Source organism: Daldinia decipiens, assembly GCF_022478715.1.
Source record: "Daldinia decipiens strain CBS 113046 unplaced genomic scaffold F4813scaffold_25, whole genome shotgun sequence".
Lineage (NCBI taxonomy): Eukaryota > Fungi > Ascomycota > Sordariomycetes > Xylariales > Hypoxylaceae > Daldinia > Daldinia decipiens.
The window spans coordinates 15,652-30,110 of record NW_026054568.1 but is presented as its reverse complement, the minus strand read 5'-3'; the positions used below and the strand labels follow the sequence as shown (position 1 = coordinate 30,110).

The window sequence follows — 14,459 nt, the reverse complement described above, 5'->3', positions numbered from 1 at the left end:
TGGTGGTCGCAACGGAGCTTTTTTTTCCGACAAGGTAAACAAGCAAGCGCTCGCCCGGGACGCGGATTTACTCGGGGAGGTTCATAATCCATACTTTAGATACTAGAAACGCTATTCGTAAGCCAGACTCGACAGACAAGTGACCTGACCTAGAATGATGTTGACACGATTCAAAGGCGAACCAACCCTTCGCCCGACCATATTTCGCTTAGATCCACACCAAAATCCGAGACGGACTCCGATCCCGACCCCGTGTTTCGTTCTAGAAAGGTTACGTACCTATATATTATCTTTGATCTTAAGCATTCTACTTATATACATACCAGTATCTCTTGAATATGGATCGGATATAGCATCTATAAATTGTTAAGCAATACCCTACCTTTACATAGGATTGGTGGCGACGAAATGTAATCGGATAACCCTACCACAGGGATTGCTTTTGATCGCTTTCCATGTGGGTACTATCCTACAAATGCCATCTTAGCCGTGCGTACTAACTATTGGCCTTGAAGTTTCTAGCTCTCATAATCCAGGAATAAGCCGGGTCTAGATATGTTATAAACTCATATTATACATAGATAGTTATACTGGCTCCTCGATAGGTGTGCTACATAAACCTGATTAATGACATCAAAATGGAAAATAATCGGAAATTCGCTAGATTCTACGGCTTGCATGCGCTGTTGCGGAGTGTTATATGACATTTGGAAACATGCGGAGGAACTACAGTCCGACGACACGGGGACCGGCAGCCGTATAAACTAACCCGGCCCCTGATCATAAAGAAAGTAGCCGCGCTTCAACGGTATAGAATATCTTCTAGATGGAATATAAAATGTCAAAAGTATCACTAAAAATCACATACCGGCATCATCTTGGAATAGACATCGCGGATCAGTTTATAAATTATATTATATACTGCTCACCATCTATCATCTACTCTAAAACCGAGTGTCACCTATCGTCAAACTATGGAGACTAAATCTATAGTTCCAATCCCCGAGCCGCCGCAACTCCCGTTCTTAGGGTATGTTACTGGTGTTGACCCAGAAAATCCTATTAGATCTCTTACGAGAATTTCGGAGAACTATGGCGAGATCTTCCGCGCACGCGTGCCAGGAGCTAGCCTGGTATTCGTAAGCACAAATGCCTTGGTTGATGAGGTTTGCGATGAAAAGAGGTTTCAGAAGAAGCTAAATGATGTTTTAAAACAACTCAGGGCAGGTCTCCATGATGGATTGTTTACGGCAACAAACGATGAGCCAAACTGGGGCATCGCCCATCGTGTTTTAATGCCCGCCTTTGGACCGAAGGGCATTCGAGACATGTTCGACGAGATGAAAGACATAGGTTCGCAGCTTGCTTTGAAATGGGCCAGGCACGGGCAACATGCAAAGATTAACGCACCCGAAGACTTCACGCGTCTTACTCTCGACACGATCGCTCTTTGCTCCATGGGATTCCGATTCAACAGCTTCTACTCTGAAAATTTACACCCATTCGTCAATGCCATGGTGGAATTCCTTCTTGAGAGCGGACGGAGGGCACAGCGACTACCATTTCCTTCATTCCTTTACCGAACACGAGACAGAATATACGAATCACACATTGCTGTCCTCGCTGAGACAGCTCAAGCCGTCTTAGATGAGCGCCTTGCGGATCCCGGGAACGAGAGAAAAGACCTCCTCTCAGCTATGCTTAAAGGACGAGATTCTCTTAGTGGACAGAAGATGAGTGATGCTTCCATCATCGATAACTTGATTACATTTCTGGTTGCTGGACACGAAACTACATCTGGGATGTTGTCTTATTCTATGGTAAGTTCAACTCAATCTCAAATTTATTGCTATCAACCAGACTTTCTCGTATCGAGTGAGTGTATTACATATTTGCCGTAAGGTACCGGCTGCGTACCTAAGGTAGAACTAAATGATTAATATACTACCGAGTTACTCGAGCTTCTTGCTAACATTCTATACCACGTTCCATAGTATAGATTATTGAAGAACCCAGACGCTTACCGCAAAGTGCAACAAGAAGTTGATCAAGTTATCGGCAAAGGTCCTGTGACAGTACAGCACATGCAAAAATTTCCATACATCACAGCAGTATGCTATATTCCCCGCTAAACGTTGAAAACGTAAGGCTTATAGAGATAGGTTCTCCGTGAAGCACTACGGTTAGATTCGACAATCCCGATATTTTCAGTAAGCCCCGTGGAGGATACATTGCTTGCTGGAAAATACCAAGTCCACAAAGGAGAATTTATCCAATGTTTTCTTACTAAAGCACATCTTGATCCAACAGTGTTTGAGGATCCTCTGACCTTTAAACCAGAAAGGATGCTTGACGAGAACTTCAGTAAACTACCGAAGAACGCGTGGAAACCATTTGGCAATGGTGCTAGAGCCGTAAGAAACCCACCAAGTTCTACCCTGTTCCTTGTCTTTCCATTTTGAAGAGGCCTGGTGATAACTAGAACTAACGAATAAAACGACATAGTGTATTGGTCGACCATTCGCGATGCAGGAGGCCATCCTTACCATGGCTATTCTCTTCCAGAATTTCAACTTCGTCTTAGCAGATACGAACTATGAGCTACAGAATAAACAGACCCTGACTATGAAACCCGATAATTTTTTCATACGAGCCATATTACGCGACGGCTTGGATCCCGTCGGCCTTGAGCATCGACTTTCTGGAATCGACTCAGAGTTGGACAAGCCGAAGACACGTACAAATGGCCTAGACCATAAATATATGGGTCGTGATCAGCAGCCCATCACTATACTATACGGCTCTAACAGCGGCACTTGCGAGTCAATGGCTCAGCGGCTAGCTTTTGATGCTGCATCCTACGGGTATAGAGTATCTACTCTGGACTGTATGGATGCTGCAGTGGAAAAGCTCCCAAAGAACCAGCCCATTATTTTTATAACAGCAAGTTATGAAGGACAACCCCCGGATAATGCGGCCCATTTTGTTTCTTGGATTAACATCATGAATGATAAGTCAGCTCTCCACGGGTCGTCATACGCAGTCTTTGGATGTGGCCATCACGATTGGTCTCAGACATTCCATAAGATTCCTATACTCGTAAATAAAAGGCTGGAAGACATCGGTGCAACTAAGATTGCGGAACTAGGCCTTGCGGACGCTGCACGGGAAGATCCATTTGTTGCTTTTGAGACGTGGGAAGATAATGTAAGCGTTTTGTCATAAATCGTCATCCAAACCTATTGAATGCAGACGCTGCCTATTTCTAATTACGTGAGTTATTTACGCTGACCTCCACAGGTGCTCTGGCCAGCTCTAAATACGTTGAGAGTTGGAAAGGGATCGGACGGGCGGCCGGGAATGCCCCACGCATCATTGACAGTGGATGTATTGAATACGCGCCCATCTATACTTAAACAGAATGTAGAAGAAGGGCGTGTACTCGCAACCAAACTTCTAACTGCAGAAGGCGAACCTGCGAAGAAACATGTAGAAATTCAGCTACCGGCCGGCGCAACTTATATGCCCGGGGACTACCTGTCCGTCCTACCTATTAACCCCAAGGAAACGGTCCAGAGAGCTATGCGTAGATTTGGATTGCCGGTAAAGTTGCTATTTTCTTTTGATCTATATTCGTAAATACGTCTTGCTTCCGACTAAGTCCCTAGAATCCCATTTCTCGAGTATTTACTAATCGTATTGACCTTTCGATAGTGGGATACGAGCATTAAAATTACAGGCACTGGTATAAGGCTACCTACTAACGAATCGGTACCTGCTAGTAGCATATTGGGCGACTTCGTAGAGCTCGCCCAGCCAGCCACCAAACGGAATATCCTCGCATTGGCCGACGCAACCGACGATGAGGACGACCGCAGAGCACTAAAGAACCTAGCCACCGAGAACTACGACGCAGAAGTACTTGCAAAGCGAGCATCGGTATTGGACATATTAGAAACGTTTCCCTCTAACAACTTAGGTCTAGGGTCCTTTCTGGCAATGCTACCGCCGATGCGTCTTCGCCAATAGTAGGTTCTCCCCATTTCCTCCTAAGTAAAGGATACCAAGTAACAATAAAGCTCAGTTCTATCTCGTCATCGCCACTAGAGGATCCTCGAAAGGTCTCTATCACTTTCTCCTTGGTCTCGGGACGCGCCAAATCTGGCCGAGGAAACTACATAGGCGTCACGAGCTCATATCTAGAAGGTCTTCATATTAACGATAGACTTCGCGTGTCTGTGCGACCGTCTCATATGGCCTTTCACTTGCCAGATACTCCGGAGAAGACACCACTGATTCTTGTTGCAGCGGGGAGCGGCATAGCGCCTTTCCGTGGCTTTATTCAACATCGTGCCATGATGATCAGATCAGGCCGTAAACTAGCTCCAGCTGTGCTATATCATGGCTGTCGGGAACAGGGTAAGGATGATGTGTATTCCGCAGAATTTGCCGAATGGGAGAAGGCTGGAGCTGTTATAATTAAGCGAGCATTTAGTCGAAAACCGGAGGAATCAGGCGGATCCAAGTACGTACAAGATATCGTATGGGCAGATCGACTCGGGTTTCTCCGATTATGGCAAGAGGGAGCACAGCTCTACATCTGTGGCTCACGGAAGGTCAGCCAGGGGGTCGAAAAGGTCATCAAAAATATACGTCAAGAAGAATCGAAGCTAAAGGGCGAGCATCTGAGAGACGAAGATGCGAAAATATGGTGGGACGAGTTGAGAAATGTCCGATACGCTACCGATGTGTTTGATTAAGATGGTATACCATTCACATAAAATGCCAGGGGAAGTTAGTGGGCTAAGAAAATATCCTAACAAGGTATGAATTCGTTAAAAGTATTGATACACCCAGCTCGATGAAAGATACCTACTCTAGGTATAGTTATATGTATAATATTAGATATAATACAAAATAATATTGCCATTTTTTGAGTGAAGGTCCTGAAAGAGGAATGGGTCGAGTGCCCGAACCGAGGCGGCTTGCTCTGGACTGAAATGGCGTATTACTACGCCTACAACACTCACTGGTAAAGGGTTTGGGGCGTAGTCGCAATCGCGGAGGAAGATACCTGCGAATACTGCTATTCCTTCTGTCGGTCCCTAATAAACTCGCCTCTTTGCAAATGTGTTATCTTCGAAATTTGCTCTACCCCCCCCCCCCCCCCCTCGATCTCTCCTGTCGATGTTAGCTTCTTCCCTTCCCGGATGTCAATTTCGTCTGCGATGATGCTCCTTGGTTCCTACCGGCTTGTCATAATCCGATTTTTCGAGGGTGGACTCCCGTAACGAATCTCTCTTTATAATATGTCCTGTTAATATGGGCTGGTGGGGAGGCATTGACGAACAAACTGACGTTACGTCGCAATTTTATAAATAAAAAATACCTTTATCGCCCTTTAATGACCTATCGAATACCACTTATCGCCTGTGAACGGTAAATGATGGTGTAGAGCTTCAACAGTTCTATTAGAGCATTCAAACACCAATTTAATGGCAAAGCGATATTGCGTTTCTTAGATATTCGAGAACCCCGCACATGTGAGGCCATAGACCATGTGCCAACCCAGTGTCATTTTCCTTCGAGGTGATGAAGATGGGGAGATTAAAGGGCGATCGTGTTTCTGATCCACAAACACGTGTAATTAAGCTCAAACAGCAAACCAGTTACCTGGGACAGGTTGTTGGGACATAATGGCAGGGATTATCGCTCGGCGATCGCGAAACACCTTCTACTTCTAATTCCTACCTATTAATATAGTGTCTTTTACAGGCATTTGGTTCCTCGACTTGCTTATTTAGAATATGGCCGTTTCGCGCTCATTGGGTAGATTACGCTGCTTCACTATCACGTACGTCTAAAGATATAAGACATAACACCGTTCTGAAGTAAAAATCCAACATTTATATGTATATCAGTAAGACGTTTTTATCTAGTTCTTCTATACAATGCTTAAGATTCATAGAAGGCCACTGAAAGCCATTGAATTCTGACATTCAAGACCTTCCGACTTTTCTTGGGTTGCAACGATGGTATCTGTTACTGATACGCATACACATGCGAGTTTGAAACATGCAATACTATCAACCTGTTTTGCTGCCTCTTTATATCTTGCGTCCGCGTCACCAGTGTTTGCGGCCGCCGTCATAGGTCACCGGGACACGGCCGTATCTGTAAACGAATGGGACCCCGTGCTTCAGGAAGCTGAAGGCGCGCAATGTGCCGACCTTGCAGTAATTTTCGCTCGCGGGACCTTTGATAAAGGGTAAGACAACTAAGTATGCGCTTAGGTTTAAGATGTGCTAATAAACTCAACTTGTAGAAATCTAGGACCCTGGGTTGGTGGTCCGTTCCGTGATGCCTTGGTTAGTGGGTCGACGGGCGTCAGTCTGGCGATCCAAGGCGTTAGTACTAGTAACTACCCTGCCGATTTGGCTGGCTACATCGAAGAAGGAGGGTCAAGCAGTTGCGCTACGAGTATCGGAGAGAGTGTACAGAAATATGTCTCGTATTGCCCGGATGCTAAGGTTGCCATTTGGGGATGGAGGTAAGTTAAACTTATTAAATCTTCCTTTCTTTTTTCGAGACTTGCTATCGTTGCGAGTTCGAGACTAATGGGTTTGATAATAGCCAAGGCGCGCAGTGCGCACACAAAGCGTTGGGTGAACTAGGCAGTGCGGTTACAAATGTCATCGCGTTGGGGGTATTCGGCGACCCGATCAGCGTTTGGCAGGACAGCGTAGATTATCCTGCGATACCAAAGGATATTACGCTCCTATCGTATTGCGAGAAGACAACTTCAGATCCCCTTTGTACTGACCCGATGGAAGACTTCCCACGGAATCCCAAGGCGTTCATCAATAGACTCAAGACTATCTGGGAAGAGGTAGATACGACGCATATGAACGACGCCCAGAAGGAAGCTGTTGGGGAGCTTCTAGTTGAGCTCCCTAAACAAGCCATAAAGGAACTCGGTCAGCTCGCGACGGATATCTCCCAAGGTCACCTACGACGCTGGATGCTGAGTCCGCAACACTTTTGGTACGGCATCGACGGGAAGGTCAAGATGGCCGTAGACGACCTTCTTCGTGTATATAATAGTCAAAAGTAGTTGGGGAGTTGAGAAATATTAGAATTCATAATGTTGTGAACTTTCGTCGTTTAACAGGAGGTAGTACATGTGCTTTAGGTGTACCCAAGGTGGCCCCAAACTCAACCAAACTTGGTCTGCGCAAGCGTCTTAGTTATCGATAACGATACCAATAACTCATTGGCTATTGGCCTGGTTTTTAAGTAAGCGTCGGTTCCTCTCCAACATGATCATCTGCGTATTGGACTTCGATCAACTTACATACATACAACATCGTACAGGTTACTTTACCCATATCCACGATAATCAACTGGACAATTCAATTTCGCGACGAGACGTCAAAAGATATTGTTGCGTCTAGGCTCTCGTGATGAAAGCTGTGATCGCTATCCCTGCGACGCTCGCCCTCGTTTACCGGGCTTATTCGCACAAGTCGCTTACGCCGCTCGGCATCTTGACTGCTGCGCTGACCGCTGCCGCCCATGCTGTTCACCCCTGGAATTTACCTTTCGTGCTTCTCTGCGTCTTTTTTCTAGCCGGGACTCGTGTCACCAAGATAAAGGCAAATGTTAAATCAGGCCTTACGTTGCACTCTCGGGGAAGCGCTGGCGGCGAGGGCCCGAGGACACACATCCAGGTGCTCGCAAACTCTCTAATGGCCTCTATTCTGACTCTTATGCACGCCTACCAGCTCCGCGCGCGGCGAGATACGGTAGTTACCCATAGGGAGATTCCGGAAGGCTCATTCTGTTATAGATGGCGCGGAGATGTATTAGTTCTCGGCATAATCGCTAATTATGCCGCTGTTTGCGCTGATACTTTCTCCTCCGAGCTAGGCATCTTATCGCGCAGCTCCCCAAGATTGATCACGTCTTTCTCACTGCGAAAGGTTCCTCCGGGCACCAACGGAGGCGTCACACTATGGGGATTGGTTGCTGGCCTCTTAGGGTCTATGATTATAGTCGCTACTGCTCTAATGTTTCTTCCCTTTTGTGGCGAGGATACAAGGGGTAAGGTTGGCGGCGGTGAGAGTTGGACTACTGGTCAGAAAGCTACGCTAGCTTGGTCATTAAGTCTATGGGGTGCGTTGGGCAGTCTGTTGGACAGCTTTCTTGGAGGCTGGTTCCAGAGGAGCGTTCGAGATGTGCGTTCGGGAAAGATTGTCGAGGGCGAAGGCGGACTTCGCGTCTTAACATCTCCATCGGACGCGGAACCTCATGCGCGCCAGGATACCGAAAAGAGCGCCACCACCAATATTAAAGCAGGCATACTAGGTGGGGAAGGAGGCGACGCTGTCGAGAGCCTATCGGATCTTTCCAAAGACGGTACAGCCGACTCTTCCAAGGATCCTTATGACCCAAAGGATAGGCATCGGAGTTCTCATTTTGGCGACCGGAAGCCTACCCGAGTGGCCGAAAGTGGATTTGATTTGCTAGATAATAATGACGTCAACTTCCTAATGGCCTTTACAATGAGCGTCGGTGCAATCGTGCTCTCTGGTTGGTATTGGCAAGTACCTCTGGAGGATATCTTGAAGTCCTGAACGCACAGGAAAAGAGATAGTTTCTTGATGGCAGATTTACGTTGGCTGATGGTTGAATTTGTTACAGACTACCTAGGTACCTAATCAATTTGAATTCTGACATGAATATGAAGTTGCTACGTACATAGGTATGTACCTATTTATCAGCATCACTGTAAGGCCATAAAAGTCTCCAGTAACCTTGGATAGTTTGGTGTTCCCAATCCACTTGTTGGGTCCCACCCTTCCACAGCCTGAAAGCCTTCTATATCGCATATAGAGTTGTCGCCAGTTACAATGTCATCGAAGATTTCGGGATTGGCATAAAGAACGGGATTGACAAATCCCACAGTCGACTTACCGACCGCAAGCCTCTCCTCGTTGATACGGTTAATCATAGCACCGACCAATGGAGTAGCGGCCGAGGTGCCATCGGCGACATCGAGCTCGCCCAGCACGGCCACAGCAACATTTTTACCAAGGGCCGAGATATCGGGAAACCCACGACCAGAGCTATTGTACATACTTGAGCGACCTGGATTGTGTTCTGCGAAATAGGCGGAAACGACAGATTGTTGGTACGCTGGTGTTGGATAGTACCACGAGAATCCTCCAGAGGAGGCCCAACTTGTGTCTTTGGCTACGGTCTGGCTGCCATTGGACAGCAGCATCGTGGCACCGACTGACGTGACGTACGGACAGCTATTCGTTAGGTTAGTTTCGAAGTCTCTCTGAGGAAATTAAGATGTCATGGCTATGCATACTTTCCTGGATGCGAAGCATAAAATGAACCATAGTTAGTCGGCATACACTGGCGGGTCGCAAGAGGGCCACTATTTCCGGCCGAACCTACGACGGTGACACCTTGGAGGCCTAATTTCATCCACCTAAATACCACAGTTAGTTCCTTGTTTTCTCAAGTTGAGTTTGTCCTGGATGGCTAACTCATTGCATTGGCGCATTTGGTAGTTGGTAGTGTAAGTTGACTCTACTCTCGAATACGATATTGAGATGACGTTTGTCGGTTTGTATGTACCGCACATGCGTTCTCCCTTATACGTCCCAGGATCGAAAGGCTCTGGCTGGCCGGGAGCGGTAACGTTTCGGTGATTGGGGTAGCTGGGGTCGTACTGGGGGTTATCACCTGTTTCGCCATAGGCCGAGTAGTTGCAATACGTCTGCCCATCATGGAATGCTCTTAGTAAGTTCCCTTCAAAGAAGATATAACTACGTAAAAATCGGCAAGGACTCACCTCATCTATAGCATCAAGGAAAGTGTTGAAAAGGCCAAAATACCCATTCGAAGAGTAGAGCGTGTAATAGTCATCGTCTGTTTGGTAAACTGTGGTGGTTTGAGGATAGATGATTGGATACGCAACATCAAGATCCAGGTCCGCTTCGTCGGGCTGGCTAACATACGGATCGTCTTCGTTGTAATGCCAGACGGCTTGGTTGATGCTCAAATTCAGAGGCCGAGTACCCTGTGGGATATTAGGAGCGTATGTTTTGAAGAATAGATCGAGATCCATTTCCTGATACCAGGATCCTTTTTGGAAGAACCCCATGGAGTTGTTGGGGTGTGCCTTATCAGCAGGTGGGATATCATAGAGTTTCGCGATGCACTCCGGTGTTGCTATTTCGGAGCAATTAGATTGTTGACGCCTCTCATTTCTATAACGGGGCATTGGTCTTGTCTTTCTCTTCTGGGGTCCGGGCCGCCTCCTGTCCCTACGCGGTCCCCTACTCTCGGCCATGACAACACCTGGATATATAAAGTCGATGTGCTCACTAAGCTGAGCTGGGACATGATATCTGTTCATTTTCGCATGAGTATAGCCGACGCGAGTATGGTTTTATAAAAGCTTCTCACTTATCGCAACCGATCAAGACTCCCTCGGAATCGCCCTCGTATAGCCAGTAGTTCGTCTCAAGCAGCTTCTCCGCCTCCCTAACCGTCGCGTTGAAGACCAACCATCCACCACTCGAGGCGACCCCGACGCGCTCATTATCAATTCCCGACGATATGATCCAGTCCCGAGTTTCGTCCACTGTTTTCTGAGCCGGTTTGAACATGCTGATAACATCTTCAGGTTCCCAATGTTTTCCATACCTGGGGGACTTCGGATCTGATACATCCATGAGAAGCTCGTAACCTCGATCTAAGTTCTGCTGCTTCAGACCAATGCGCATCTCAAAAACGTCATCCGGGGGCGCTCGTTCCCGCTTATTCCAGGTATCTTCCTGAGTAAAACTACGTCGTTCATGAACCACTGCCCGTCGAGTTGGCGCGGGGGATGCAAGCACAAGACTCGCGCCCAATATGGCAACAATCGCCCCTTTCAACGACATGGCAAAGGAATTCAAATCCAAACCCAGGCCTTGAAGACTTACATAGACTATAGAGTCGAAGTGGACCGCCAGCTAATTTATATAGTTTTATTGCCTAGTTAGTTATCTATAGATTGTTTATACTCTATCAATATTTATCTGTATGCACAACCGTATTCCCAATGAATACGGGATCGTGCTCGTATTAAATGTCTTGGCAGGATGGCCAGGCGGTTGACTGGTAGTTTGAGGTTACGCTATCGGATGCTAACTGGGGTCTACGTGAAGGTATCCTAGTAGAACCCATCCTTGCTACGTAAAATATGCCTTTGCATGAATACCTACCTATGTATGTGGATAATTACTACGCAGAAATATGCATTAACTATAATAATTCAAACATCATGCAAGGATTCCTCAATCTTAGGGACTGGTAATAATCAGGATCATTTTCTCATTGGTGGATTATGTAATTCCAACTTTATTATCCTAGTGGCTCCACGATCAGCGCCCGTCGGATATTACACTTCCTATCGAGGAAACAACTAATAATTAAATAGTTGGACGATCGAAAATCATGTTAAAATATAGGTATATATTAAAAGCGATAACATTCCACCATCTGATTGAACTGACAGGATGGCATCAAAATAACTGGCGCAGGCTACCAACAATTACATAGTACGTGCGCCTCCCTTTTGAACCTTATTCTGACTACCTCCTAGATATGTTTCCTTCTCAAACGGCCATTAGGTGTGCTAGATCAGATGCGATCAGATCAGATTAGATTACCTAAGATTACCTAAGGTTGGGTTGGATATTGATGGAATTTGACATACAGCATAGCACTACAATGCTTCTTTTTCTTCAATGGGAGCTCTTCACCGCACCAAGATGAATTATCATCTTTAAAAAGGATCACACGATGAACTCGCTACCTATTTCAATGAGTCATTCTCATTTTTAACGGTCAAGTACCTGGGTACAAAACCCCACCGGCTACTACGTCGGCATCTCCATTAGAGAGCATGGATGGGGCAAGTGAAATTCTAAATGACGCGCGGCTGATCATAACGGTAGTAGCGTATCGTTAAGGATATAGGATACTTTATATTAGGCCGTATCGCCCCTGATGTCTTCGTTGCCTTTCATCAGAATCCGTTCTCTTACTCTGATGGCCTTCTAATACCCACCCGCCCCGACAACTCGCTTCTAGTCTCACGTCTAATGATTTCTCCTCGAAACCTATTAGGGTTAAGTGCCTTAATAGGTGCTGCGAGAGCTGCCTCGCTCTCCGACTACTGTACACCGGCTTTTGCTACAGGCGTATTGCCAGTTCAGGACCTCGGACTAGGGGTCACTATCGACGTCTCATCGGTGTCGGCTATTCTTGCAACTAATAAATCAGTTAGCTCAGAATGGTTTGGGACTGCTGCGATTGACTACTGCAATATCACGTTCGCCTATTCTCACAATGGAATTGCGAACGACGTTGTCCACGTATCATATCTTGTCCCGCCACCGGACAAGTTCTTAAATCGATACGTCTCCACCGGAGGAGGCGGGCTTGCTATTAATTCGGGGTTATCTTTCAGTCCTGTTGGCATCATTTCCGGTGCTGTGTCTGGCATGACGGATGGAGGGTTCGGCAACTTCAATACTCAGTACGATAAGGTATTCCTCTTGGCGAATAACACGGTCAACTGGCAGGCAACATATATGTTTGGATATCAGGCGCATCACGAGCTTGCTACGCTCGGAAAACAGTTTACCAGAAACTTGTTCAACGTATCCGATAGCGAAAAGATTTATTCTTACTATCAAGGGTGTTCCGAAGGTGGCCGCGAGGGATGGAGCCAAGTTCAACGCTTCGCAGATCAATTTGACGGGGTAGTAACTGGTGCACCTGCTTTCCGATTCAGTCATCTTCAGACGAATCATTTGTCAGGCGCAGTCATATCAAAGGCAATCGGTTACTTTCCGCCCCCTTGTGAGCTCGAGAAAATCGCCAACTTAACAATCGCTGCTTGTGATGGCTTGGACGGCAAGGTGGATGGAGTAGTCGCGCGGTCCGATCTCTGCAAGCTAAGCTTCGACTACAATTCGACAATAGGTCAGCCATACTACTGTCCGGCATCTAATGGTGCGTCTGTGCGCCGGCGTCAGTCTCCGGGTTCCAGCCCTACGCCTGAACAGAATGGTACCATTACTGCCGAGGGCGCAGCAGTGGCCTCCGCGTTTATGAACGGTCTGATAGACTCCAAAGGGAAACGCATCTACATAAACCCTCAACCTGGCTCTTCCTTCACGGACGCTTCAACTCAATTTAATGAGGATACAGGCGAATGGGAGCCCAATCTCTCCGGTTTAGGGCCGCAGTGGATAACACGCTATCTGTACCTCCAACAAAAAGACTCGCTCGATAGTCTCGAGAATGTGACCGCTGACACTCTGCGGGACTGGATGGCATTTGGTATGCAAAAGTATCAGGACACACTTCAGACGACCTGGCTCGACCTTAACCCCTTCAAGGCGGCCGGGGGTAAAGTCATCCACGTCCACGGAGAGGCAGATCCTGGAATCCCAGCCGGATCTTCAATTCATTACTACGACTCTGTTCGGAATGCTATGTATGATGACCTAAACTACGACGAGAGCGTATCCGCAATGGATGATTTTTACCGCCTATATCTTGTTCCTGGTGGATCCCATTGCGGAAGCAACCAGAATCAGCCAGGCGGTGGCTGGCCCGCAACTACGCTCCAAACAGTTATCGAATGGGCCGAGAAGGGAGTCGCCCCTGATACACTCGACAACACGGGGGATATTAATGTCTTATGCAAATGGCCTCTCCGCCCGCTATGGTCTGGCAATGGAAGTCATTTCGATTGCGTATCTGACTCTATATCGACGGAGTCATGGACTTACACGTTTGATGCCTTCAAATACCCGGTCTATTAGAAAATGAGAGCCTTGCCCTGTACTATAGATAGAGTATCGTACTTATCTACCTAGGTACCGATATTAATAAAGACTACAAGCCCTGACGGCTACATTTGTAGTATCTCGTTTGCTTCGGATTTAGTAAGAAAATAACATCGTTAACCACCGTGGCTTGATGAGTGAATATTTCTCGACTTCGAGAAGGACGACCAAACGTCCTGGAATCATGAATCGTGTAGATAGAGGCTGCGAAGAGGGTGGGTGCAAGAAGGAGAATCGATTAAACAATATATGGGTTTTTAGTGAAGCTGGGATATTCCGGCGACGACATTGCTCTTCCAACATAGCCGACGGTTTCAACTATACAGAAATTAGTTAACGACCGAATCTCATGCAAGTAAAGACATAAATCAAGATACAAGCGAGACTACTCACAAAGACATCCAACGACGAATAGAACAGAGTAGGTTACCATATTCTCTTTTGGAAAAGTGCCTTAACATGGAGAAGAGATGATATTGCGAATGAGTGCCCCCCTCCCCTTTGTTTTTATAACTATCTAACCTATACATC

General features: G+C 46.7%; 5 protein-coding genes across 5 annotated transcripts; 4 read left to right on the top strand and 1 right to left on the bottom strand.

Annotated features, from left to right (window-relative positions):
* The first annotated feature begins 562 nt into the window (after nucleotides 1-562).
* F4813DRAFT_142075 (bifunctional P-450:NADPH-P450 reductase) lies at nucleotides 563-4,876 on the top strand. The gene is made up of 7 exons (XM_049238845.1): nucleotides 563-1,820; nucleotides 1,995-2,111; nucleotides 2,163-2,414; nucleotides 2,506-3,207; nucleotides 3,301-3,603; nucleotides 3,715-4,028; nucleotides 4,085-4,876. The coding sequence occupies exons 1-7, from the start codon at nucleotides 975-977 to the stop codon at nucleotides 4,758-4,760; spliced, it is 3,210 nt and encodes a 1,069-aa protein (XP_049097972.1). The 5' UTR covers nucleotides 563-974; the 3' UTR covers nucleotides 4,761-4,876.
* An 890-nt stretch (nucleotides 4,877-5,766) lies between these two features.
* F4813DRAFT_365018 (carbohydrate esterase family 5 protein) lies at nucleotides 5,767-7,333 on the top strand. The gene is made up of 4 exons (XM_049243874.1): nucleotides 5,767-5,920; nucleotides 5,969-6,268; nucleotides 6,326-6,550; nucleotides 6,634-7,333. Exons 2-4 carry the CDS (start codon nucleotides 6,033-6,035, stop codon nucleotides 7,112-7,114), a joined length of 942 nt encoding a protein of 313 aa, XP_049097971.1. The 5' UTR covers nucleotides 5,767-5,920; nucleotides 5,969-6,032; the 3' UTR covers nucleotides 7,115-7,333.
* F4813DRAFT_365017 (integral membrane protein DUF92-domain-containing protein) lies at nucleotides 7,334-9,317 on the top strand. The gene has a single exon (XM_049243873.1). It carries the CDS (start codon nucleotides 7,464-7,466, stop codon nucleotides 8,634-8,636), a length of 1,173 nt encoding a protein of 390 aa, XP_049097970.1. The 5' UTR covers nucleotides 7,334-7,463; the 3' UTR covers nucleotides 8,637-9,317.
* F4813DRAFT_141969 (subtilisin-like protein) lies at nucleotides 8,707-11,107 on the bottom strand. The gene is made up of 5 exons (XM_049238844.1): nucleotides 10,486-11,107; nucleotides 9,869-10,427; nucleotides 9,561-9,793; nucleotides 9,380-9,502; nucleotides 8,707-9,317 (listed from the first exon to the last, which is right to left on the bottom strand). The coding sequence occupies exons 1-5, from the start codon at nucleotides 10,962-10,964 to the stop codon at nucleotides 8,786-8,788; spliced, it is 1,926 nt and encodes a 641-aa protein (XP_049097969.1). The 5' UTR covers nucleotides 10,965-11,107; the 3' UTR covers nucleotides 8,707-8,785.
* A 374-nt stretch (nucleotides 11,108-11,481) lies between these two features.
* On the top strand, nucleotides 11,482-14,455 carry F4813DRAFT_365003 (feruloyl esterase-like protein B precursor). Its single transcript, XM_049243872.1, has 2 exons — nucleotides 11,482-11,624; nucleotides 11,669-14,455. The coding sequence occupies exon 2, from the start codon at nucleotides 12,171-12,173 to the stop codon at nucleotides 13,902-13,904; it is 1,734 nt and encodes a 577-aa protein (XP_049097968.1). The 5' UTR covers nucleotides 11,482-11,624; nucleotides 11,669-12,170; the 3' UTR covers nucleotides 13,905-14,455.
* Nucleotides 14,456-14,459: the final 4 nt, after the last annotated feature.

Coding starts and splice junctions, on each gene's coding strand:
- F4813DRAFT_365003 (XM_049243872.1), top strand. CDS start 12,171: ATGATTTCTCCTCGAAACCTATTAGGGTTAAGTGCCTTAATAGGTGCT.
- F4813DRAFT_365017 (XM_049243873.1), top strand. CDS start 7,464: ATGAAAGCTGTGATCGCTATCCCTGCGACGCTCGCCCTCGTTTACCGG.
- F4813DRAFT_142075 (XM_049238845.1), top strand. CDS start 975: ATGGAGACTAAATCTATAGTTCCAATCCCCGAGCCGCCGCAACTCCCG. Junction 2,415..2,505: donor TTGGCAATGGTGCTAGAGCC/GTAAGAAACCCA, acceptor AAAACGACATAG/TGTATTGGTCGACCATTCGC. Junction 3,208..3,300: donor TTGAGACGTGGGAAGATAAT/GTAAGCGTTTTG, acceptor TGACCTCCACAG/GTGCTCTGGCCAGCTCTAAA.
- F4813DRAFT_365018 (XM_049243874.1), top strand. CDS start 6,033: ATGGTATCTGTTACTGATACGCATACACATGCGAGTTTGAAACATGCA. Junction 6,269..6,325: donor CGCGGGACCTTTGATAAAGG/GTAAGACAACTA, acceptor CTCAACTTGTAG/AAATCTAGGACCCTGGGTTG. Junction 6,551..6,633: donor GTTGCCATTTGGGGATGGAG/GTAAGTTAAACT, acceptor GTTTGATAATAG/CCAAGGCGCGCAGTGCGCAC.
- F4813DRAFT_141969 (XM_049238844.1), bottom strand. CDS start 10,964: ATGTCGTTGAAAGGGGCGATTGTTGCCATATTGGGCGCGAGTCTTGTG. Junction 10,428..10,485: donor GTCTTGATCGGTTGCGATAA/GTGAGAAGCTTT, acceptor GAAAATGAACAG/ATATCATGTCCCAGCTCAGC. Junction 9,503..9,560: donor CAAATGCGCCAATGCAATGA/GTTAGCCATCCA, acceptor TGTGGTATTTAG/GTGGATGAAATTAGGCCTCC.